The 26,862-nt window shown below is 43.5% G+C and overlaps 1 protein-coding gene across 2 annotated transcripts in view; it reads right to left on the bottom strand.

Moving 5' to 3' along the window:
- Positions 1-1,447: 1,447 nt before the first annotated feature.
- Positions 1,448-26,862, bottom strand: part of SYN3 (synapsin III) — a 175,146-nt gene continuing 149,731 nt past the window's right edge. For both annotated transcript variants that reach the window (XM_042837827.1, XM_042837826.1), the window contains 7 exons: positions 23,632-23,774; positions 19,614-19,688; positions 16,372-16,474; positions 10,322-10,456; positions 5,190-5,274; positions 3,381-3,678; positions 1,448-1,729 (listed from right to left, as the gene is read on the bottom strand). In XM_042837827.1, the coding sequence (XP_042693761.1) occupies positions 1,597-1,729; positions 3,381-3,678; positions 5,190-5,274; positions 10,322-10,456; positions 16,372-16,474; positions 19,614-19,688; positions 23,632-23,774 (972 nt within the window). In that variant the 3' untranslated portion in view covers positions 1,448-1,596. The remainder of the gene's footprint in view (positions 1,730-3,380; positions 3,679-5,189; positions 5,275-10,321; positions 10,457-16,371; positions 16,475-19,613; positions 19,689-23,631; positions 23,775-26,862) is intronic.

Below are 26,862 nucleotides of genomic sequence, written 5' to 3'. Positions count from 1 at the left end.
TGTGCCTCTGGCTCAGATGTTTGTAACTAACTTACTGACCTTTCCTTCATGGGTATTCCTAAGTGCAACTGATGTGAACTTGCAAAGGGAAACATAAAGTCAGAAGCCTGGCCTTGAAGCTGTGTGTATGAGTTGTGGCTCAAATAATTGACAGAAGAATGGCTTGCCTGCTTCCTCTTGGAGCCCTGCCTCGCGTATGTCAGGCGATGGGATGGGGACTGGTGCTTTCATCAAATGTATTATAAATAGAATTAGTATAATGCACAGGGTGAGCTCTCAGCTGGTAGAAGCAGCCATAGTTAGATTGATTTCTGCAGTTTTTTTCAGTTATGAATGTGGTTTGTGTCATTCCTGTTTTTGCTGTGTCCTAGTTGCAGCATGTTTGTATACAGCTTCATTCTATATTACAGTCTTAAGAAAAGCACAGCCAGCAAAAATCCGTCTCTGTCTTCTCCAGAAGGTCCTTACCTGCTTGGGGCAGTCACATACATGCCTTCCCATTGCTTGGTGTCTCTGGATGGACCCCAGCTCATCTTATTTCTAGATGACAGTTTTCCTGTTCCATCACAGGTCTGTCACCTTGGTTCGTTTTGCACTCACCCCAGTCAGTGGGAGTTCAAGGAGTGAGACAGGATTTCACTCCATTTCTCTGTCCAATCTGCATTATGGAACACTCAGCACCCAAGTATGTGCACTTCATCAGCTCTGCTATTAATTAAATATGTTCCCAGGGGACATTCATAGCCAGATGTGATTAAGCCACCAAAGTGGATTTGTGTGGATTGTCGATTTGAACTCTACAGTGTTTCCTGGGTCAAAGAGAGAAGTTGTTTTCTGTGTGTGTTTGTGTTTGGAAAGCCCATTTCTCAGGTTATTTTGGATTTGAACGTAACATTTTTTTCTGAAGACTTGGGAATCACATGCTGGGGACATAAATGCAAGGCATGAAAAGTACATTTTAACTGCTATGAGCAGAATGATCTGGAACAAACTATCAGTCCATCTGGCTAACCTGCTCATGTGATCTTTGGCAGCTACTGATGCATGGCACTGTATCTTATTTGAATGTAGTTTACTCTGAAAAATGACTTTAAGTAAAGTTGGTATTCTGAAGTTCCATAGTTCACTGTATTTCCATACTCAGGCTTTATCAGTCTGTGACTACTTGTTTTTTTGCACATCTGTTTCTGAAATAATCCTATATTCTTTTTAGCTCAGCCTCAACAAGGATTCTGTAATTGGAAGTTAGTGATTGTATGGACTATATACAAACCAAAATAAAATCTAGTTTTCACTGTCATAACTGTAGTCTCCACAGGGATTAGCAGGAGTAAAATTTGATTTACAACTCAGTCACTTGAACAAACATAATTCTGATTATGCACAAAAAACAATGAAATGATGCCGCTTTTATACAGTCACCTTTCAGGCCGTCATTAGAATATCTTCTTCGTATTAAAACAACTGTAGTTTTCTCAATTCCTTTTACCCAGGTATTAGCTGTAAATTGCTGGGTACCACTGAGTATATTCCAATATGACATTTGCTATACAAAGAGTGAGGGCTGGCCGAAGCACAAACCCAGCTGCAGGGCTGTTAATCGGAAAACAGGCTAGCAAATGATTTCCTCAAGTTGCGGATGGTCTCAGCCTTTGCTTCATCTTCATTGGCATTCCCCCTCTGAGATGACTCAGATATGCTGAAGGTGTTTGTCAGGGACTGCGATTTGCTGAAATGGAAAACAGAGTTGAAACTCAGACTCAGCAGGAGAAGGTGCTTTTTTACAGCTGTTTACTGATGCTTTGTGCTTCACTGCAGAGACACTCCAGAAAAAAAACAAAAAAAGCAAGGAGAATCTCCATATGCTAAGACATCCAGGAACTGGGGAGAACGGGAGAGTAGGGGATGGGTGGCTCCAGTATCACAGTCCAGAACTCTTAACTGTTTATGAAGGCATTTGATTAAAAACCTACAATTGCCATTTGGTGCTACTCTTCCAACAAATACTGAGATCATGTAACTGTTAATACAGAAGAGTAGATTTATACTGAATATTCATTTATACTGAATTTATACCTTTCTTTCACCAGCCACACCATGAATGTTGATCCATTTTGGGACTGCACAAAGTGGTAGCCGTGTCCCATGCAAAGTGTGCTGTTGCCGAGCCTCCTTGGCATGCCTACTCTGACTCTGCTGTGTGCAGTCTTTTGGTTGGCCTCACTGGGTGTATAGCCCCTAATGTTTTAGTTCAGATCTGGTCTGTGCTTATGAAGTAAATTTCCTTCTTTTTTCTTTCTACTGTGCTTTGTCACTGAGTGCTTTCTACTGTCCATAGTAGGAATTCAGCACAAGACCAGACTCTGAATTACAGTTCCTGAATTAAAGTACAGGGACTGCATCCTTAGCAATAGTATTTTGATCTGTTAGTTCTCCGCTCTCAGTTTGCCTTACTAATTGTTGATGTGATCACTGAAAATGTGTTCCAGAACATCACTCTTCTCTGTCTAAAAATTCTCTTTACAATTCTAGCTGACATTCTATCGCTGGTCTGTTTGTGCCAATTTTTCTTTGCACCCACTTGGTCAACACCAAACATTTTATCGCAAAACTCTCCTGCCCTGGTGGAGTCAGATACATTCCACCAAGGGTGGCAGAAAAGGCTGCTACAGAAGATGTGCAATAATTCAGTGTTCCATCAGTGCTCTTCAGCATACAGTCACCATCTGGAGTTCTGTTTATGTATGAGTAGTGCCACAGAGGGCAACTGATGTAATCTACCTGGACTTGTGCAAAGCTTTTGATGTGGTCCCTCACCACATCCTGATCTTTAAATTGGAGAGAGATGAGCCCAGAGTAGCTGTGGATGCCTTGTCTACAAGAGGCATTCAAGGCCAGGTTGGATGAGGCCCTTGGTAACCTGATCCAGTACTTGATCTAGTGGTTGTCAACCATGCTTACAGAGAAGGGGTTGGAGTTAGATGATCTTTGAGATCCCTTCCAACCCAAGCCATTCTGTGATTCTATGATACTGTGCTGCTTAGTCTGTAAGGGTAATGATTGCATACCCTGCTGGAAAGGTAGTAGTGTATTGATAAGGTCGGGACAGAGCACACATTTAGCAATGAGCACATGAACAAGAGGATGAATGTGAAGTCTTAATAGATGTAAAGTACAACTGGTTCTTCCTGATAGCAGGAAGACAGCAGAATCACTGGTGACCTGAGTTGTGCCTGGCATTTGTACCTCTGAAGTCTCTCACAGTTACCCAGGCCTTTTTCCCCGGGGACTGCTGCCTGTCAACAGTTTTGCCTGACAAACTTTTTTTGAAAGCCTTATTTTAGTATCTGCAATTACCATTGGTTTAACAGAGCACCTACTTCAGATGTGGCTGTGGGGTGGCTTGCTGCTTGGATGTTTCGGTGGGGCTTGGCTGACTCGGAGCCCGGCCTTGGGCAGGAGGTCTGGGCTGCTGTGGTGGGAACACGCCTGCCTTGGAAGCCTGGACTGGAGAGGATCCAGCTGCCGATCTGATTTGCTGTGGAGATCCAGGTGACCTTTGCTGCTGAGGTGAAGTGGACAGGGGACTCTGAGGCTGCTGTCCTTGAGGAGAGAGCCGTTGCTGCGGAGGTGCATTTGTCCGTGGAGGCTGAGATGCCTGAGGCTGGCGTGGTCCACCTGGAAGGGTCGTGTAGATAATAAGCATGAGGAAGGTCATGTGGAAAACGAGCAAGTAGCATCTATATGTAGGGATGATATTTGCTAAGAAGAGAGACTACTCAGAGCAGTTTCATGCAAAAGGATAAGGAAAATCCTATTTCACAAAAAAAGAAAATCTAGCACTGGTATCATGCCCATGTCTCTAGAGCTTTTGTAGTCCATTTCTTTATTTCTTTAAAAATTAAAGAAGTTTTGCCACTCTACCCAAAAGAAGTTGCTTCAATGTGCTGTACTTTTCCATGTAATTAATATTTCTTGTTCTTGGTAAGCACTTGCATTGGGAAGGAAGATTGGTTTGGGTCAACAGGCTCTTCAAGGGGTCAACATTTTTATGCAAAACTGTACACCCTATCATTATCCATGGGTTTCTTCCAGCATTATCAGCAGCTGGTTTCAGCCATATTAGTAGCAGACCCTCAAAACAGATTCTGAACTTGATTATTTTGGTCACTACTCACTTTTGCTAATTTGAAAAAACTGCATGCAGCTCAATCTTAGTCATTAAAGCTGTGAGCAAAGACTAGGCTATTGAGTCAGCCTTGGCTCAGAGATATTGCTGGATATAACACAGCAGTGTGAAAAGCTGGCAAAAGTTAGTGTTGTGAGACTAGTTGGATTTCACGTGGTCAAAGTGGGAGCTGTGAGAAAAAAACATCACAGAGAATTGGAGGGGAATGCTGGGCACGTTCAGGAAAGAAGTATCCTACAAGGCCAATGATTCCTAAGTCATCATATCAGTAATACCATACTTGGTATGAGGAATGCAAAATTTTAGAAATAGCAAAACTGGAACTGACGAGGAAAAGGTAATTAGAGGTGTGATTTTATTTGGGAGGAGATTGCAAAGGAAGGAAGGGACAAAGGTGGCAAAAAAGGATGGTCTGAAGGTGAATTGAATGCTTGTTGTGATGTGAGGTACCTATAGAGCAGCCCCATTCCTCAACACCTCAGGCTAAATCTGGACAGTAAACCAAACATGTTGTTCTGGCCAAGCCACAAGTCAAGACTGCTTCTGCTGCCAAGAGAAGTTGGGGGTGTGCTCTTCCTTGGTGACAGGGCAATGTGTGTATGGATGGATCAAGGATCCCGGTGTCACCGTCTTGGTATCTACTCCAGGTGTGACAGCACCCACATCTTCCTATCGCTTCTTTACACTTTTAGCTGCTACAGCTTTGTGTAAACACAAATACAGTGTGCCCAAAACCCTGCTCCAATGCCACTTCAAGTGGCAATGCTTTGCTGATCCAAACCCTAACAGTGTTATCAGCTGAATCTGTACTAGATTTTCATCTCACCTTCTGAGCTACTGCAGAGCATTACAGTAGCTCCTTTAATGGCTCACAGAATCTGCTGGCTGCTTATCAGTGAATTGGAACAATGAGTGAGACCTTTATCTTCAGAGCTTTTATTTGGAAAGCAAACTGAGGTCTCACAGTCCATGTGATCATAAGGGTCCCAAACAACTGTACCTTGGGGAGGAGGCCGTGGCTGAGACAGTTGTGCAAGCTGAGGTCCAGGCTGAGTTTTCATTGTCTGAGGCTGAACTTGTGGAGGCTAGAGGAAAAAAAGAAAAGAAAAAAGCCATTCCTGTTAAAACGGAGTCCCCAGAGAGAAGCCCAGAGGTAATAGGAATAATGGAATCCTGAAGTGTTTGTTAAGTATATACACACAGCATCTCACTGGTAAAATTTCAAGGGACTGAAAGAGAGAGCTGAATAATAATGAGCACATAAGTTGTTTGCTCACAGGGAATAACAGTGAAGTTACGGTTTATAATGTTTTTAGGCAATCAGGAATTGCCAAATTTATCAGGCCTGAGGGATCTCTTAGTCCCATTTCCCATTTTGGACAGTTGCCAGCACCAGATGCTCCAAAGGAAAAAGGGGTGAACCATGGAAACCTCTATGGAGTAATCATATATTTACCCTAAGGGGTCTTATCTTGATTGCTAGTAAGTAAGGACCAGCATAAACCATGAAACATGAAGCTTACTATCTGCTCCACGTAATTTTTGCAACAATTCTAGATATTTTTAAACATCGACACCTGGACCCTTGGAAATTTATTGCTCTCTCAGCCTCACTACCTTCCAGACTTCTCAACTCTGTTATTTGAGTTTGAGAATAGTTCTCACAACCTACCTTTGCTAGGCCATTCATTATTTTGTAGACTTTTACTGCCCCCTCTCTGATTTATGTCCTTTCTAAAGCCAACTGGCTGAATCCCTTTGCTCCCTCCATGGGAATGTTTCCAGGCTCCTAATCATTTTCATCACACACTTCTCTTTCCTGGCTTTGCAGTCCTTCCTGCAGATGCCAGAAGCAAGTCTGCTTGCATCACTGCAGATGAAGCACTATCTTGATTCTCTGTCACCAAATCATTACTTGTGCATCCAAATTCCTTGCTTCTCCCATGCCAACACAGCCCTAGTCTGAGTAATGGTTTTCATTAGTCTGTTTGCTACAATGTCTTTCTCAAGTGGCACCGTTAGTGGGACTTGCAAGGTGTACCTACTGTTTATATTCTCCTCCTCTTTACCCCTAGTTCAGCTTACTTTTCAGTCTCCAGCACAGTTTACTATTGTGGTGACTTAACATACACAGCTCTGTCAGAAGTTCTTCGCTACCATCCTTGGTTCTGACTAACCCAAATAAGTTGGTGCCATCTGCACTTTCTTCCCTCTCACTGTTTACTCTTTCTGACATATATTTTAATAAATAGATTAAGCAATACAGAACTGTTGCACGTAGAGCTTGGTCCAAGGTTAACAAAAGTCTGTGTAAGCCTATTGCCTAAAATTGTTTATGAAAGAACACGGGAAGTTGGAGACAGATAGACTGGTATGTGCCAGATTATTTACATGGGGAACACAGTGATAAAGGGGTTGTCGAAGATCCTGGAAGGTCAGGAGAATGAGCTAAGTGATTTTGGAAATGGGAAGAAATGTTTCATAGTTGGATGCAGTAAAATGAGTTTCAACTGACTAGCATCAATGTGATGAGGTTGCCAGCCCATCTTGTGCACTATTTATCTAGGACATGCCAAAAAGTGGTGGGGGGGAAACAAAGGAAATTTTCCATTTCATAGCTTCTAGTGCTGCATAGCTTGAGGCACTAAACCTTGTCTTGTTTTGGTGGAAGTGCACTATCCTAATCCTGTAAGACATCTCTGATTAGACTTGATTAGACAAAGGAAATCATGTTGGCCTCTATAGCCTTTGCCTGCACCCAACCCAAGGCTTCCAAGAGATGAAGGCAAAACAGCATTTTGAGGCAGAGGTGAAGGGGTGAGGGCCACCCAAGGTCCTTCAGCCTCTGCAAAGAAAACAAAGAGGGGAAACAGCAGAAATGAGGCAGAGAGCAGTGAGAGAGCTGCAGCTGTAACCATAAAACTGTACGTCATATGGTTGCCATGAAAAAAATGGTTGCTATTAACATCTTACAAGGTCAAGCTGAATTAGGCTTTGAGCAACTTGATCTACCTGTAGTTGTACCTGCTCTCTGCAATGGGGTTGGAATGGATGGCCTTTAAGTGTTCCTTCCAACCCAACGATACTATGATTCTATGAAGTCCTGCGCTCAATCAACCCGATTAATAACTAGTTACTAATGTGACAGGACCATGTTTAGTATCCTTTAATTTCCACTTTGCTAACTATTTGCAAGATTTAAAATCTCTCAGATCTATGTCTTCATCAGAGGCCAGATTCTGTTCCACAGTGAAACTTTGCCTTTTAGTCCCTCTCTCTCCTCGCTTTCTTCAATAGCTCATCTGATACCTTGCCTTAGGGACAGTGAAGCTATATTATTTTGACTGACTTCCTGCTATCTACCACTTTATGAATATATTCTCAAATTGCTGATGGGCAAAGAATCAAAGGAAGATTGATGGATCATTTTTCTTCAGTATAAAAAGATTGTGGTGAATGCTCTTAAGTCACAGTTCTGTTGGTTTATACGTCTTCTGCATTAATTTTAAAATTAGTTATTGAGATAATTTTTAAGGTCTATGGCTTCCTTATGTACATATTTCTATATTACTCTTAAAGCCTTTTCAAATATAGATTTTGCATTATACACCAATCCTATGGAGTAATAACTGTTTCTAATGAAGTAGTGCTTTTTTGGCAGCTGATTCACTTCCTACATTCGTTTCATTGGATGTAGCCAGCTGGATCAGGGGCTTAATAATTTTTAAAAATATCGATCATCACTAATTTAATCACTGAGTTTGTGCTCTGCTGTGTCTTTCTTATCAGGAAAATCTATGGATAGTTTAAGAAGTTCTCCACTTCCAGCAGTTACATTTAGTAGAGCCACATTCTGTCTGTGTTGTCTTCTTTTCCTCCCTTAATGCTGGATGATCCACAGAGCTTAGCAATCCTTTGGTAGGGTTCCATCTTCTGATGAACTCCGAGAAATTGTTTCATTCTTTCTTTCACCTGATCTTCAGAATCAAATTCCATCCCATTGCGGTTTCCTTTTGTTACCTGCATGGTTGTATGTAAAGGTCTTTGCAAATGTCATATTTCCAAATCTGGAAGATTTTTTTGTCCATCTTCAATGTCTCCTTCTACTTTGCCATTAGGTCTAGGAGTTTATTTCTTGCATTCCTCATACAGGAGCAGATCTGCCACGTATGTATGCATTCAGGAAAACAATGTTCTCTTAACATCCATGAAGAGTTGCTTATAGTACAAGGGAGCTTTTTCTTAACTTGTTAGTTTTACTAAAATCACCTTTTCTATCTGTCTGTGCCATATGGTTATTTTTTGATACCACATCTGTTCTTGGGACATCAAGCCTAGCACTACATGTTCACTTCCTCAGTATCTGGGTGATTTAGAAGGCTAGGTCATAGAATCGTAAAGTCATAGAATCGCAGAATCATGGAATGGTCAAGCTGCTCTTTCCTACTGCACTTGGATTCTGCAGTTCCCAGAAGTTACCTAAAAGCACTGTGAACTCTCTCTGACTTATTGTTCCACCATGTTATTGGACTTGCTTTTCAATGGCTGTAGTTTCACTTTAATAAAACTTTTTGCTTCTTCCATTTCTGTCAGTTTCTTAATTTACTTTTTTTTTTTTGATCCAGAAACTTGCACAGATAGCCACAATAATGTGTAGATATTCTATGCATACACATTGGATTTCCAAGAATTAATATTTCTGTGTATTTCTCTGCTTTTGCCTTTGGGGGTTGGACTCGCTGATCTCTGGAGGTCCCTTCCAACCCCTACGATTCTTTGATTCTGTATTCAATACTGCTCACCTTGTATTAAGAATTGTTTTCTTTTTCTTGATTCTGTGGAAGTCTACAGCTGTAGCTCCAGTTCTGCATCTCACTTGCCTTGCATTCAATGATATCTCTCTGTCAATTTTTAACTATGCATTATGACATTATGGTGGCAATTGTAATTTTTACAGTTACAGCAATGTTTGTTGTACCCAGGTCTTTTTTTATAGTAAAACAGCAGATAAAACATTTGTGATTTTAATTTTCTTGATCTTGTGTACAGATTATTTGTAGGTTGTATTCTTGATGAGGATTCTTATTTAAATATTTTATTTGACATCTTATCCTTCCAAGACCATTTGTTTTGTTCTTGTTTTAGCCCTATTTTAGGTCCGTTGTAATTCAATCCAGTCTTGTACCAGTACATCACAGACACAGACAACAGATGTATCTGTCCATTTTCTTCTCAGTTTCTGCAGGCCTCCCCTTTGCTCTTCATTTATACACTCTTTATATCTTTGTTATTTCAGATGGCATTTGTTGATTCCATTCTGGCCAGAGTAAATCCTATCCTGTCTGTATCACTTTCTCTATCCCAAACCATTTTTAGTGTCTGTTAAATGTTTACCCTCTCCACTCTAGCTAAAATCTGTTTTGGAGTTACTCTGAGTACACTGCATGTTAGGACTTGGTTTAGAAGGGAGTGAGCTGTTGTATGACAGAGGCAGAAAGCCATAGAATCCAGTGTGTTGCAATCAGTGTTATCCCTTTTATCCTGCTTTCTCTTCCTATTCTTTCTTTTGTACAGTTTTTGTTGTCCTCAACCCTTTGTTCTTGGCTCCCTGCTAGATGCTGCAAGAAGTGTAGCACATGCACCTTTAGACTGAATGTGCCATGAGGCACATTAAATGCAACAATGACATGTTCTTGTATGGATTCAACAGTAGTTAAGTCTCCTACTGATCAGGGATGCAAAAACAGGAGTGAAGCCTATCCTGAGGACTGGGTGTTGGATGGAGGTGAAGCAGAGAGTTGCAAACACCTCTAAAAATGTTGTCTTCAATAAAAATGGGATTTAATTTAGCAAGCCAGAATTTGTATGCACATGCATGGCCCACAGTACCACTGTGGTACCACAGCTATGCAGAAGGGGAGGAAGGGAGAGCAAACCATTTCTTAGGGGCATGCAATGCAAGCTATCTGCAAGAGACTTCTTTGGAAGGGCAAGAATCAATCAATACAACACACTCTCATGTGGGACTGTTCAACTCTATGAGACTTCTGATTACCACACACACACAGGTAAAAGAGGGAACAAAAGAGTTTGAGGAAACGTCTTGACCAAAAAGTCTCTATTCTCTCATACCCAAGGTCTCAGTGGTGATGGGGTAGATCCAGCAGTGCTGACAAGCTGAGTCATTTTGGAAACAACCAGATCGGCTATCAGCTGTCTGTCCTCTTCCACATGCTCCCCAATCAGGGGCATCGAGCTGTCCATTACCTGCCAAGAGAGGGAAAAGCAGCAGTTAATAAGGAGAGCTCCTGGTGGCAGATGCATGTTTCAGATCACCTATCACACTGCCTTGCTTCATGTCCCTGGCATTCTTACAAACACCTCTAGTCATCAATCCCCTCCATGCTAAAATACATTTGGTTGGGATTTCGCTTTGGTGTTTTTGGAAATGACATGTACTTCATAGAATTGTTTCAGTTGGAAGGGACCCTTGAGAGCCATCTGGCCCAATTCACCTGCAATGAACAGGGACACCCACAGCTTGACCAGGGTGCTCAGAGCCCCTCCAGCCCGATCTTGGATGACTCCAGGGATGGGGCATCCACCACTTCTCTGAGCAACCTGTGTCAGTGCCTTCCAATGCTTCCACAACACCCCATCTTCCATCCCTTAACAATTTGAAAGCCAAGCCATGTCTTCTGGTGTCTGAAGGCTTTCTAAATCAAGTAAACGCAAACTTGCTTTTTCTCATCTCCTGAGGAGATGACTCTCGTGGATGGGGTTTCTCTAACATTGTGCCACAGCATTTGGGGGAGACACTGCAGAAGAAAGGGTCACATGCAGGCACAGGAGAATGGAAACACATTGTACTAAAGTCTGGGGAGATGAAAGTAACTAGTGCTGGCACAAATCAGGAAACATTTGGGATTAATAAACACAAAATACTTCACCCTGATAGGGGAAATAAACTCCACAGATACATAATGAACAGAACATTACCAAAATGATGGCATCTAATGCAGAAAAGTAAACTTATTCTCTGCTTTTCTTTTTGATATTGTCATGACACAACTGCTTCCCAACAAATACTAGAACTGTGCTGGAGAAAGCTGGCATGTAAAACTGTGGCTATGGGGTAAAGAGAGCTGTAAAAGGGTTTTTGAGGTAAAAAATGGTCTGACAAGAACAATAGCAATGAAACACAGCAACCCCTCAGGTGCATAGCAGTCCTGAACACCATTTTCAGCAGTTCATTCTAAATCAAGTTCTTCACAAACATTAGCTAAATCCCACAGGAAGAGCTGCGCTATGATGAGGTTAAGATTCAGCTGGATTAAATATAGTTGTACCCAAATATCAGAGTTTATTTTGTTTCTGCTTTTATTTTTAAACCAAACGTTAAGAACCTTGGAGATGCAGAGTTAAAGGTTGTTTTGCTCCAGATAACATGACTCATGCTCAGATAACAACTGGATGTGCAATCCACTTTGGCAAGGCTGCAAGGCTGTGAGTGAAATGGAAGGTTTAACACTTTTTTTTCTTTCTTTCTTTTTTTTTTTTTTTCAAGTTAAAGTAGGGGAATCAGCTAGATGAGTTCACTGAGCTTGTATGTTGATGCTAGCCAGTTCTTGTGAAAAAGCTATTAATTTGCATTCATTTCTATTGGTGGCTCATGCAAACTCTAGAGAAGATGCCCAGGAGATTTAAAGTGGGAGTTTGCATGAAGTTGGCATTTATATCCCTGGCTACTTGACCCTGAGTGTGAAAGAAGGAAGGCAGAAGATCTGATAAAAATGCTCAGCTCAATACACAAAGTGACTTATCTTTGCTGTCCAGTCTGTTTCTCCGCGAAAAGGGAGGTAGGAAAATATGTCTCCCTAGCAGTGTAAAATCCATGACAGCAGGGAACTGCCAGCATGCTCCTCTATCTCACTGCTCCTAGGAGCTTTCCAGCAGGTTTCTCAGCAGCTTTTCTCCCCCCAGCTCCCTCATTAAAAGCATTCCCATCTCGTTTGGCGATTGCAGTTCATACGTGCGAAAAGAGATCTCAGCTCCATGCAAGGCACCGTTCGAGGGTCCCATCTGACCACTAGATGGTACCATTAGTCTGCTGACAGACCAGCCTAACCCTCCCAATGATAAAATTCAGTTTGAAACCAAACAACTAAAATAAAACTCCTAATTTCCCCACGTTGAGAATGCTCTTCCCTATTTCTGTGGCAGCAGTGGCTGGAGCAGAAAGGGAAGTTGCTATTTTATAAAGCACAAGTACTAGGGGAACGAACTCTGGAGCAGGTCCCATCTGAGCCAGAGAACCACAGAATCACAAGGGTTGGAAAAGATCTCCAAGATCACCTAGTAAAACCACCAACCCATCCCCACCATGCCCACTAACTGAGGGTGCACTCGATCCCCTCATCAGGTCATCAATAAAAATACTAAACAGGACAGGATCCAGTACCAACCCCTGGAGAGCACCACTCATGACTGGTCACCAGCTGGGTTTAATTCCATTCACCACCACTCTCTGGGCCTGGCAATCCAGCCAGTTCTTTACCCAATGGAGACTATAACCTGTCCAAGCCACTGCCAGCTGCCAGCTTCTCCAGGAGAATGCTGTGGGAGACTAAAGTCTAGGTAGAGTACATCCACAGCCTTTTCCTTATCCACTAGGAGCATCACTTAGTCATAGAAGGAGATTAGGTTGGTTAGCAGGAAGCTTCACCAGGGATTAGGGCACCTGCAATGTGTGTGGTGTGTGTCGGGCAGAGGGACATGAACTGTAGGAGGCTGCCAATATGGGGGTGAGCAGTCACACACACAGGAAAAAGCCTATGAGAATGACAGTGATTTCGGTGAGCAAAAATGAACACAGCTGGCTGTCACCTGAGTGGAAAGGAGCATAAGATGTCACTTTGCGTCTCCTCCAGGAAAGGTGAGTGGCCCTGCAGCTGGGCAGACACTGACATCAGCACCAAAATAAACAAACTGGAAGGCTTCCCAAAGAGCTGGTGGAATCACCATCCCTGGAGGTAGTTGAGAGCTGTACGGATGTGGCACTGAGAATCGTGGTTAGTGGGCATGGTGGGGAATGAGCTGACGGTTGGATTTGGTGATCTTGGTGATCTCTTCCAACCTTAATGTTTCTATGGTTCTATAAATATCAGAATCACAGACAGATTGCAAAATGCTGAGAAAAACACAGAGCAGCTGACCAAAATAAGATGTTGACACGCATGGTCCTGGCCTTCACAGCTGCCCAAGGTCAGTGACTGCTCCTGAGGCAGCTGCTGCTGCCTGATAAGGGACGTGGAGGGACGGAAAGCAGCAGGGCAAAGAGGAGGCTGAGGTAAACCCCGTCCTGCTCCTCCTCCTGCCCCTCTATGATGCTGAAGCCTAAAGGATGGTCATGCTCTTCTGTGCTCTGGTGTGCAAGAGTGGGGTGTTAGGGGATTTTTTAGGGAAGGAAAGAAGGAAGGACACATGATTAAGCATTTCAAAAGGACAGATAAGACGTTGGTGAAGGGATGGGTAGGGCCACCAGGGAGCATGTCTCTCATCACACAGCTTGGCTCCAGAGCAGGTAGGGCTTAGCCAATCCAGGAGGAAGAATGCATCAAGTGGATCATTTTACTTGTCTCTCATTTGCTCCATATTTGTCAATATAGCAGAGATGTAGAAAAGGGTTAGACTGCCAAAAAAGGAGGTAGCAGAGACCATACATACTGTTGAGCTCTTTTGAGAATCTGGCCGCTAACAGTGGTACCTAACTTGTGCTATTTTGAGGGTTTGGCCTTTGGAATGTTCATGCTGAATATTCTTTTAAAATGATAGAGTTCTTTAAATCAGAGGAAAAGAAAGAATCAACATTTGCCATCATATTCACAGCTGTGAAACTTTGTAGAAATCAGTAGATTTCCTTTTGCGTATGAAAATGGAACTTGTAGAAGCATAGAATCATTAGGGCTGGAAAAGACCACTAAGATCATCTAGTCCAACTGTCAGCACATTCACACCATGCCCAGTGACAACGTGTGTTGTTGCTTTAAAGGGCAGAAGGGCAATAGGTCCTGGTATCTGCCACAGGAAAGGAAACAAAGGTGAAGTTCAAGTGGCAGCAAATACCATGAGTAAAAGATTATTCTTATCCTCTGCTGATAATTCATCTCTTTTAATCTGATTCTGTTTGCAATGAACCACTGTGATAAATTGCATTTCATAGACTTGCTTATCACTGCTTCTGCAATTCTTTCCTAGAGAACAGCTTTGCACTGTGAAAATTAATTACTGCCTGCAATTGCATTGTGCAAATTCCGTATTTGTTCAGGCCATTTAGGCATGCTTTCATGTAACATGTCGCAGCATACTGTTCCTTCTCACCAAGAAAAACACAACTGTCGCACTGTCAAAAAACGTCTTTTTTTTCCCCACTATCAAAAGAAAAAAGCAAAATAAAGGATCAGTTTCAGACCAAGAAAAGTACCCCAGGAAATAGGCTGGAGGCAATTAATTACTTATCTACATCTCTCTCAGATCTGCATAAAGCAGAAAAGATGCCTGTTTGGCTTTGTTCTGCTATTTGTATTGCACTGCTTTACTCCTTTCCCAACGGTGTCAGTCAGCCTGGCATCTGAATGCCTGCTGGTCTTGGTACATTGGAGCTGCTCAATCAGGTTTTCTGGTGGGATAATTCAGCATGACCCATCTGAAGCTAATGTGTGTCTTCTAATTTGTGCTGTATTAGATTTGTTGCTTTTTACTTTGGTCTTGGAGAGAGGGGAGTGTTAGTGTGCATTTCTCTGTGTGTGGTGATGGCTGTCAGTGGGTGGCTGTGCTTTTCATGCAGTCACTCACAGACACAGACAGATGTGAAAAGCCAGAGGTATATCCAGGCAGAGGCATATAATCCTTAAGCACAGAATTATCCATGTGTGCACATACATAGGCTTATGTGCAGGAATAGATGTGGGGATATGAAAACCACATCTCACATCTGACCATGTATGGATACAGTCCAAATGTCCTTATGCTCGTTTTTAGCAAGACTGCTTTTCTGCTCTTCCTTTCTCAGCTACACGTGCGTAGAGATATATAAGTGCAGAGCAGGGAGGCAGTTTGCTCTGGGGGATGCTCTTCTAGGTGCTGATGAATTGCACACAGGAGCAGACTCATCACTACAGCAAAGACAGAGCCTCACCAGCGTTTCATTGCTGGCAACGGTGCTTGGATCACATGCCCTTTGACAGGTCGCTGCTCCCCGGAGAGCAGAGACATAATGCTGGAATGTGCAGTCGCTGGAGGGCTCATGTGGTTCTCATCAGCATCCCAACCCTCAGCGGGTGGGACTGCTCTCCCACACATATCTTTCCAGTGTGTCAGCACCCCTTCATGAAGCCATAGGCTGGCTCTGCACATCTTCCTCAGCTGGCTTGTGTTGGCGGAGTTTACAGCAGGTCAGGTGCTGTGCCTCCTTGAATCACATAGTGACAGAGGCACTTGCTTACTGGTCACATTTTCTCTCCCCCAGGGCATCTCTTAGGTTTCCACTTGGATTTTCTGGCCAGTTTCCCCCCCCCCCCGCCCTGTTCAAATGACCTGAGCGTCCTGTACACCCGTTCCCATCTGTGCCTCTGGTCTGCTGAGGAACACACTGATTCTTAGCTCCAAGAACCACTAAGTCTAAATCTCCCTCTATCAATTTGAAACCATCTCCCCTTCTCTTATCACAAGTGACCCTGCTAAAGAGTCTGTCCTCTTCTTTCTTACAGCCTCCTTTCAGATATTGGAAGGCCGCTATCAGGTCCCCCCAGATCCTTCTCTTCTCCAGGCTGAACAGCCCCAGCTCTCTCAGCCTGTCTTTGTAGGAGAGGTGTTCCATCTGTTGGGTCATTTTTGTGGCCCTCTTCTGGATGGACTCCAACAGGTCCACATCTCTTCTGTACTGAGAACTCCACATCTGGATGCAGTACTCCAGGTGAAGTCTCACCAGTCAGTCAGTTTGCCTGAGGCTGTGAATTAGACTCTTGCGTATCAGTGAACCAGAGCTTGGAGGAGACAAATGGGCACCCTAGAGCAGTGACTGCTGGACCTCGAATGTTGGTGTGAGTGAGCATATTGGTGCATATAAACTCTGATGGAAAGTGTTTGCAGATACAGTTCCCCAAGGTTGCCCTTGCTCTCACCTCAATGATGTAGTCTTTTCCATCTTTGCTGTGGACAGCTTTGACAGCACAAATATCAAGACCTCCAAACATTTCCGCACAGGCATCCACCCACAGTCTGTACCTGCAGAAAGCACAGAGGCATGGACTACGATTAGCTGCCTTGGTGATACACTAATACAGTTACCCATCCCAACGCCCGCACAAAGAGATTCTGGAGCCAGTAAGGCATTACTGATATGCTGTGCCCTCATTTTTTGCACCCCAAAAAACCAAGAGAATTTTGTCTGAAGCTTCCTGTTAGTTCAGATTGCCTCAATTCTGCCCTCAAAGCCACCTTAAAACATTTCTTTCTCTCCTTGGTATTTACATCAGATATCCAGCCGGTTGTCATTTAGCCAAGCTATAAATATTTAGCTCATTTTATCTCCCAGAAGATTTGGCCCCTTAGAATTTGTACTGGCTTTGCCTGAAAGCCCTCCATTATGCAGAAAACTTCTCCTGATAAGACATTCAGGACACCGGGGCTTCATTAAGATGGGAAAGTGAGTGCAGAACTTTGCAGAGTAGCCATCCCCTCTGTGATCTGTTACCCAGCAGCTCCTCTTTTTACAATTCACTCTTTCAGTGTCATCCTTCCACAGCTCCTCACCACCCTCCCATCCCTTGGACATTGCTCCCAGCCAGGTGGTCTCATCACACAGACCAGGCTGCAGCCCCTTTCTCTGGCCATCCCAGAACAGGACTATCAGCTGCTCTGAGCTGAGGCCAGCTTTGTCAGGGTGCCCCTTTAGCTGTCCTGGTGTCAGAGGAGGAGAGGGAATGACAAGAGGCGTATTATGAATGGACTGCATCCCCCCTGCTGTGGAAATGAGGAGGGAACGAGGCAGCCTGGTTTTATTTCCTGTGCAGCTGCTTTGCAGTCCTGAGCATTTCAATAAAAATAATAATCTCCGAAGAGCAGATCTGTAAGCAGGACTGTGACAAGATGTGGGGAGGGGAGGCCACAGCCTCTTGAAAACACTGACATTTTGCAGGCCCTCAGGGGACTGGGAAAAGAGCTGTTTTGGCCAAAGATCAAGTTTACATCCTTGAAGCCAGCCAGAGTCCCCATGGCTTGACAACATAATGATCAACTTGTGTGAATGCAATGTCTGAAGGAAAATGGCTCCTAATGAGGAGACCAAACATGTTCACCCCAGGCCCTGTGAGGAGGGCAGAGCCTGAGAATAAATAACTGGCATGAAGAGGAGAGCTGTGCATCCTCTGAGCTCTGAAGCACTGCTTGCAGTGCTATGGGGCAGGGGAGCATTGTATGCCTACAAATCATCATCAGCATTTATGGAGTTTCACTATCGTTTTGCCCAGTATGACTTGGATATGTCAATCCTTTGGGCTATTGTTGAGTACAGTACGTACTTCAGATTGTTTTCACTTGGCAAAGCATTTTGGCATGCTTCTGCCTTGTATGTACTGATGACTTAGATTTCAATGGGATTTGTTGCATTTGTGGCTAGATAAGGCTCAGTGAGTTGTGGTACTACTATAATCTGAACCTTCAAAATTCAGCTGGTCTGTCGGCAGTGATCTGGGCTTTAAAATCAGAATCATGCAATCACAGAATGGCTTGGGTTGGAAGTGACCTCAAATCATCCAGTTCCAACCCGATGCTGTGGGCAGGGTTGCCAACCACTAAAGCAGGCAGCAGGTGCAATTAGAAATGTCTACCTGTCATCTCTCTGGCTTCAGTTGTGTTGTAAACAACCAGGATACATATTAATGTCCAGCTTCCACAGTCATAGTAGGGTCTTGAAGCATCACCTTTGGCATCAGTTTAGTAGCTTGGTTTGGTTTCCCGGTTTCGCAGAACTGAAGCTGCAGAAGGGACCTTATATGATCACCTGCACAACTCTTCTACTTCAAAGAGGAGGCATTTCTCTAATCTAGTGTGAAAGAGGACAGAGATCCCCTATTCCCTCCAGGTAATTCATTTTTGTGCTATTATCCTTACTATTAGGAAATATTTACTAAGCCCAAGTGAACCTTTTCTGCTGTAGTTTAAGGTTATTATTTCTTACAACATTGCACTAGCAATATAAAGGTGGCTAATGTCTTTTATATATTTCAAGACCTTATGCTCTTTAATTTTTATCCTCTAGGATGAAGCACTGTTCAGGTTGTGGACAACTTCTTCCAGCTTTGTGAAAGCTAATGAAGAAAACTGAACATCAGAACTGAAGGCATACATTCTCTGTGCACGAGTGCACACCTCTCCTGAAAAAAATATCACGGTCTGCTAACTGGAAAAGGTAGAACACTACATAAGCAATTGCTACATTCTCTACTCTGAGCATCCCCTTTATTCTCCTTTGACCTCTCTCCAGCTCACTGTTATCTCTCTTCAAATGTGGTGCCCAAGCCTGGGCAGAGTTAGAATTAACCATGACCAAGATCATGGGCAACAGGAGATACCAACTGAAAAGAAAAAAAATATCTTAGATTCACTAGTATTGATTGAGTACACATATTATATGGATTCTTTAAATCTATGAATAACCTACTTTAAAAAAGCAAGATGGAGAACAAGTAACTTGATAGAAGTTCTGTAGAAAAGCATATGGAAAATACATCAAAGCAAAAGTCACCGGGAGTCAACAATACCATGCAGTTTCAATATTAGCAAATATCACAGTGTTTTGAATATACAGAAGTACCATCTGCAAAGTTTAGAGTGCAAGATGCATGAGGCAATTCCTTCTGCACTGTCGAGCAGTGTGACTTTCACGCAAACAGCGTCCACTTTTGAGAGCCTAATGCTTTCAACACTTCAACGGGCAGATTTTTCCTTCTATTGGACAGAAGAAAAACACTTTTTCCATGTCTGCCTCTCATTTGTAATGTGCTTAGAATAACTTCTTGTTCTCGTTTTGTGCTGTGACCTTGCTGATTTTGTACCTACATGTTTGTACTTGTGTGCTTGACCTTACTATGCTGGTCTTGCTTCCTGTGGCTAAATTCACTAAAGATCTAATGACCTGGCAATGCTGATCTCTAGCTGTCCTTCCAGTCCGTTCTCCAAAATAGGACAGTTTGCCTTTGTGCCCTTAGTATTTTTTTAAGGAAATACTTGGTCTTTAAACTCCTTTATCCAGCCTCCCAGGAGACCTCTCTTACCAGTTCTCTCAATTAACTGAGGTCTAAAATACAATTCCTCCCTTCTAAGCCAAGAATAGTTAGTACTCTCTTGAAACCCTCTTCCTTACCTCTCTGTCATTGCAATCTGTTCCAGCATTGCAGAACCTGTGTTTGCCTTCCAGTTTCCAGAGATAGATGTCCTCCTAGAAAAAACAAACCAGAAACAGAACCAGAACATGAAAATGCATACATTCCTGCCCCGTCCTCCCTCATACTGCAGTTCTCGTCCTTGACTTAGTGCTTGCATGGGAGGGGATGAGGTGAGGTTCTTCCTTGTAGGAATCTTTCCAAATCTTGCCTCAGCAACACTCCATACAGGATACGTTGTTCAAACCCATGAAAGGCCGAATGAGGAATTAGGCAAGGAAATCTCCAAGGAATCTTGAGCACACATCAAGCCCTATGAATACTTTCTTTCTTTACACCTCAGGCCTAGGAAAGCTAAAATGTCAGGAGAAGGTCTCTGGGATAATCACCCTTGTGTTCTGCAATAGTAGCATCCTCCATCTGTGGAAGAACAACACTCCATGCAAACATCTGACTAAGCATTTCCACAAATGTCAGCTCTAACACTCTGGGTCTCCGTAAATTTGACTTCAGTTGTACTGGTGTCATAGAAAATACGATTATACACTCTTTTTCCACTGACTTCCCATCGACCTTTCTGTGGCTTACTATGTTTTGGTCTTGGAGAATTTATATTTGCAAAATGGTTACCATCTCATTAGTTGCAAGTGATGGTTAATTTCCAAAAAAAGGTGGTGTTGCTGGGTTTCACCATCATCCATGAGAAGGTGACAATTTTCCTTTCCTTGACCTTAGGCACAGGGCAGACCTTGGACAGCCTGCTGTGACATCACTGTGCAGATAACCCTGGCAGAATAGACTGCTAGAGCAAATCAACAAGCTGACAGATACACCTAGGAAGAATCTCCACAATGGAAAAGATTTAGGAAGAGGAGTGTGCTGTGTGATCCAGCGCTTTCAACATGTGGCTTTGGAAACCCCCTCTCCCTGTGTTCTCACCTTTGTAACACGATGTAGAAAAGACTTTGATTATATATAATCTATATAAGATTATATAGATCACTCATAATACTGATGTCCTGCTTTATAGTAAATCTAAATCATTATAGTTGGCTACCTAGGGTTTCCCTTCACTCTGGTGGGGGACAGCCTGGTGTCCTTTTCCATTTCTTTTCTGAAGTGGTATGTACAGTTGCTGTGAAATTTAAATGGTCTTTTTAACCCATATTTTAAGAGAGGAAGGGGGGCAAAAATTACTCTCAAATAATTGTGTTTTTATACTGTTAGCTCTTCCCTTTTGTTACCTTCACCCAACATCCATCTTCCCACCCTACATTCTAAGCAAAAATACAGATTCCTCCTTGAGCTTTGATTGTTAAGAGTCCTTTGATGGCTTGTGTTCACCCCTCAGCCTCTCTTTTTCTATTGACACTTGAGTCTTTGATTTTGTTCTTCAGTTCTGTAATGGGAAGAGCCATTCTTCACTATCATATAGGTTCAGAAAGTTTCCCTGCAGTGGCAGGTGGCATCTGGAATTCCATTATTACTGAGAAATCCTGGAGTGTGATTAGTAACAGAATGGCTGAATATCAGTGCTCAGAAAATGTAGCCAGCATATCAAATGTAAGCGGTTGATTCACTGGTGAGAAAACCAAACCATAGCCATAGATTTACAAGGAAAGGTGAAATCCTAACTGGGGATGATCCCTCAATTCCTGAGCTGAGGAAAGGGTGGAGTGTATAATCTCTCCCCCAGTTTCTGCTGCCACATGAGAAGTATTCATGTTTTCTCTTCACCAGTATTACAATGTCGGTCAAATGCATTTGTTGGAATTTTAGGCACGTATTACATGCTGCTTATCTGCTGTTTTGTGGCTGGCCCGAGGCATGAGCTAAGTAGGTGTTTGTTAGTAGTGTAAAGCTGGAGTCACTGCACTGAAGTCAATGGGAAACTGAACTCAAGCCTTGGGTCATGGGCTGGAAGGAAGTGCATTGAACATCTGGGGCGGGAAGGAATGCATGAGTCACCCTCAGCATCCTCCCTCTGGCAGATGCTTGGTGCAAAGTAAACATAATATGCAGAAATTCTGGTACGCTGTCTGTTGTCAGAAGGAAGAAGTTTTTAAAGCTTATATGTGTGGGTGTAGGTATAGAAGAAATCCTGGGTAGTTTCCATGGCTCACACATCAAAGAAATTCACTTCATCTGACACATGCTGCATTGCCTCTGAGGCTGAGATTTGCTATCATAACTAACGATTTTGAGACACCAGTGAGAGTTCTGATATTTTGGGTGCTTTTACTTCTGCCCTCTGACATCATAAGGACTTATTTATACCGTAGAAATAATCTATTCAGTCTGATGCCCATGGAAGAGCCCATGATCAGACTGGTTATACCATCCTCCCAAGCTCACTTCCATAAATGTCTCTCTAAATTTAAATAAATACTCTGGCTTAGCAAGTCACATGGCTGTTTTTGCTGTTTTGTGAAGAAGCTTAATTTCTCATTAAGGTGTTTCTTATTCATGGCTGTTTTTGTATGGAAACATACCTCATCTACCAAACAATTACTTGCACAGCTATATTCCCCAGTGAGATGAGCTTTTAGTGTGACTGCTCTCTTTCCTCAATTATCCCGTATTATTTCTGATCACTGCCTGGATGAGAGTGTGGTGGGTGTGAATAATAAGCAGGGACAGGGCATGGTCAGCCTAACTGGGTCCTTGTTTCACACAGGGACAGGCTGGGAGCAGACTAAGGTCCCAAGGCTGAGTAGGTTGGCAGGAACAGGGAATTTTAATGGACATTTAATACCTTCTTTCCTTTGGCCAATTTGAACTGTTGTCGACCTGATCAGATTTAAAATAACATTTCTCTCATTAGGTTCATATGAAGTAGCTGAGTGTCCCACACATCCTTCCCAAGAAGTCATTATCTAGCTAATTTAAATACCTCTGTGCTAGGAATCCAACCAGGCAGCTAGAACCGAAAAATGTGTGAGCACATGATTTTGATTATCTTACTTAACTACACTTGCACCAGAGCTATATGGCCTGCAACTCACAGTGTTGCAGGTCTTAGGTAAGACATGAAATGTATCTGGTGATCTGAAGAATGCACTGCTGGAGCTATTTGTCCTGAATTTTGCAGCTGGGTAAGGAGTGGTATTGCTGGAGAAGTCGTGCTATTTGACTGTGCTTGTCTACTGGTTTGCAGTAAAAAGAAACAGGTGTTGAGTCATGTGGTTACATCTTCAATTAAGCTTGACTTGACGACTCCTAAAATTTGGCTGAGCATTTTCAGACACACCAGTGTTGAGTGCTACTTTCGTGCCACTCCCTTATTACCCCGCAGAGCAGGGAGGAGCTGTAGGGCACCTGTGCGAATATCTGTCCTCCTTTTTCTCCTTCTTTGTATGCCTCAGGGAGCAATCATGCAAAATGCCGATGGAAACCCTGCATGCTGGCCAAATTGAGACCATCCTTACCTGGTGCTGTATGCTCCTTATGCCCTCCTGAGAGCATGGTGCCATGAGCTCTGGCGTGGGAGGAGACAGGGCACTGCTATAGGTTGGACACTGTAGGACTCCACAAGGTGCAACCAGCTCTGACAAAGTTTTCAGCTCCCCAGTGCTTTTGGGACACCCTTCTTGTTTTATTGCTTCCCCTTTTTTATTGTGTGTCCAGCTGGGAAGGTGGTGGGTTTGGTTCCCACAGGAAGACACAGGGAGATGGAGGGGTTTACTAAATGGCTGGATATGATGACCCCTTTCGCAAGGAAAGGTGGAGATGGGAAGTGGTGGTAGAACATGGTTTTTACAATGGAAACGAAGTGAAGATCAACAACAAATAGAGAAGGGTTTATTTTCCAGTGACAATGATGGTGAGTAACAAGGACGATCAGTGGCAGAGGGATCTGGGTTCAGAGGTGGGAGGAGAACAATGGGGCCATTTTTCCAAATAAATTAAGTCAGCCTCCTGTTCCTGCCCAGACGCTAAACGAATTGCATCCCCAGCAATATCTCTCCACATGTCACCCCGACATAACCACACACTCACATGTAAGCTTTGTAATTGTTGCCAATTTTCTGGATTCGGATGTCATACTTGGAGTCGATGAATGGCTCGGAGGTGGCGTAGGTCTTTGCCATGGCTATGATGCTGGCTATGTCACGGAAGTCATACTGGTTCTCAACTTTGACCTTGATTGCCAAAATTTCAGCAAAAACACGACAGGTGCAAAAAGAACAGGAATATTTGGTAAGTGGAAGTCATCTCCATGCCTGAATCACACAATGTCAGTTAGCACAGACAGAGTTAAGAACAGAGCAGGAATTGCGTGGTTTAAAGAAAAAGCTTCCTGAGACCAAAACAGACCAGAGCAACCCCTTTCTCCAGCCTCATGCGCAAGCCCTGGTGAAGCTGGCATCATGGAGAGAGCTTGAGTTTTGCCCAGATGGCTTCTGCTAATGCTCATTGCTTTTATGATGCTTCAAAGAAATAATTGATCTCTTAAGAAGCATTACTTCATTTAGACATTGGAACGGCTATTTCCCATGTCGAGATGGAGGAAAACTGAGCATTTTGGGTGGCCAGGAAATCACAATCAGTGCCAAGAAATCAAGAGAGTTGGTTGTCTGCCACTTCTAGGCTTCATTTTTCTGGCATTTCACATTGCCCCCTCCCTGATTGTCTTTGAGGAGTGGTACAGGTCTCCTGCTGGAAGCAAGCTCAGAAGAAAAACAGGGTCTCTGGGGAAGCCTATGGTGCCTGCAGAGATCTGTGAGAGCAGGATGGCATGGGTGTGCGCAGGACAGCTGGTGGGGCGTTGGGCTTGAGTCACACTTGGAGATGAGATGGCAAGAACCTATGAAGTGGAGATTTTCTGAGAAGCTCGTTTTTCATGGATTTGTGTTCACTGATGAGAAACACTCTGAACTTTATCCAAAAAAAAAAAAAAAAAAAGGACCGAAACAGTACAAGCTCTAATGATATGTGGTTTGGAAGAGGAGCACTGAACAAGCTGGGCATGGTGGACAACTTCATCTCATTCACACCACCAACCATAATCTTTAGTCAACTGGCAAAAATCTGCTTTGTGAATCAGAGAAACCCATCCAATTCTTCTTGCTCAGAACAGGACAGATGCAGGAAGGGTGGATTAAGTGGCAGAAAAAGAGCAGCATTGTGTGAAAAGGGTGAACAAGGAAGTGCCTTTCTTTACATATTATCTATCCTTTGCAGTTTGGTAACATCTTGAGATCACGATTGGGGATTGCAGCCCAGCATTGCTGAGTGCTTGCAAGCAGATGGTTTCTGCCCCAAAAGAGCTCCCCAGTTGTGTCAATGTGTATGTTAAAGGAGGGAGATGCCAGACTGCATGGAGCCGGCTGAGGGAAACACATGCAATGGTATTTGGTTTTTCCTTGTGAAGAACAAACAAGTTGTTTTACATATCTGCCTTCAGCCATGAGAGGGCAGGAGCCATCTTCACTAGAGAACAGAGAACAAGCTTGTGGCTAACCAGTTGCACTGTTTGGACAGCTTGGTGCAAGCTCCAGTACCAGAAGCCAAAGATGCCTCCACATCCTGGTGCAAAGAAGTTCTTGAGAACTGCACAGGTTGTGGGGAAGGTGAAAAACACAACCAATCTGACCCACGACCACTTCTAGAAGCCTGAACAAAGAGAAAAAGGGCCTAGTGTCTGATTTTCCTCTTGCTGAATGCAGAATACTCCTTGTCCTTTTCCCTTTTTCTGTGGCAAGAGTTGGGTTCTGCTACTCAGGACTGAATGAGAAATGGAGCAGAGGAAAACTACCGCCACATGGAGGGATGGGGGAAAACTAAGAAAAAAAGGGAATAAAAAACTGAAAGGGTCAATGTAAACCTTTGTATTTGTGTGAGAGAGTTGCCTTGCTATGGGCTGGGCTTTTACCTCTTATGTCTTGATGGGGAGCACTCCAGGCCAGGGAGCCCCAAGTCTGGGCACACCTCACAAAATCCTGGGGTGGGGGGAAGGAGGAGGGGCAGGCATGCAGGTTGGGCAGTGCCAGGTGCTTTTGCTATAGAGATAAGAGTTGGGATGTGTGACACGAAGTGGAGAGTGCCATCGCAAGGAGACAGTGGCAGAAGAGACCTGAGAGTGCATGACGCAGGGGGTTGCCACAATCTTCTAGACCACTTTAGTCATGAGGAAAGACAAAAGCCATTATAGAATCACAGAAATGTAAAACAGTTTGAGTCAGAAGGAACCCTTAAAGGCCACCTAACCCAGCTCCCCTGCAATGCACAGGGACACCTACAGCTAGATGAGGGTGCTCAGAGCCCCTCCAGCCTGACATTGGATGTCTGCAGGAATGGGGCATACACCATCCCTCCGGTCAACATGTGCCAGTGCTTCACTACCCTTATCATAAAAAAAAAAATAGGAAAAAAAAAGAAAGCCTTTTTTCTTATATCAAATCTCCTCTCTTTTAGTTTGTGTCATTATGTAATGACCTACTTGGAACAGGGACCTCTGTGGGATCTGACAGAAAGTGCTGTGCTTGTACAACAGATGTCTCTGGGCCTTGGTTTGAGGCATTTGTGGTCTCAGCCCAGGAGTGTTGGCCCATGAGGTAGAGGAAGGGATGCCATTTCCCCTTGCAGGCTGGAGTTAGACCATCTCGGTGTTCCTATAAAGAAGTTGTATGCTCTTCTCATTAAATAGGGTTTCTCCTCAAAAAAGTGGTGTGCTACAGGAAGGAAGGGTGAATTCCTTCCTGCTCTCCATCAGCTCCTCCCTATGGGGAGAGAGAGGATGAATGTGAAGCACGTTTTCTCCATGGGACCTGACACAAATTAAGAAATGAACACAGCAGATGATTCCCCTGGTGCTACCACATTGCACCGCCTCTTGGAAAAAGCTTTGCCTTCTTTCCCAGCCAGTGCCACAGACATTCCCATGGGCTTTTCAGAGAAAGTACCTTGCCAGGTCCCCTTCTGGGAGGCCAAGGCCCTGTTTCCCACCAGGCATCAAAATAATCACCACACCAAAGCTGAAATCTGAGCTGCCCCTTGTTAATTGTTAGAGCCAGCCAAATCTGACAAAATAACAACTGTGTCCTGGGTTAATGCTGGCTTAGGCCTGGATGCAGTTATTACTTGATAAACAGGAAGCACTCCAGTTACAGTCAAATTAGATTTATTTTCCTGCCTTATCTATCAAGTCCGCCATTTTATTAGCTTTCTACTTTTACATTTTTTATAATTCATTTCCTCCAGACTTGCATCTGTCTTACACATTGATAA

Source organism: Centrocercus urophasianus, unplaced genomic scaffold, assembly GCF_019232065.1.
Source record: "Centrocercus urophasianus isolate 14NV4802_14NV808 unplaced genomic scaffold, USGS_Curo_1.0 seq_73, whole genome shotgun sequence".
Taxonomy (NCBI): Eukaryota; Metazoa; Chordata; class Aves; order Galliformes; family Phasianidae; genus Centrocercus; species Centrocercus urophasianus.
Note: the sequence above shows the minus strand (reverse complement) of the source record. Positions and strands in the feature narration are given on the sequence as shown.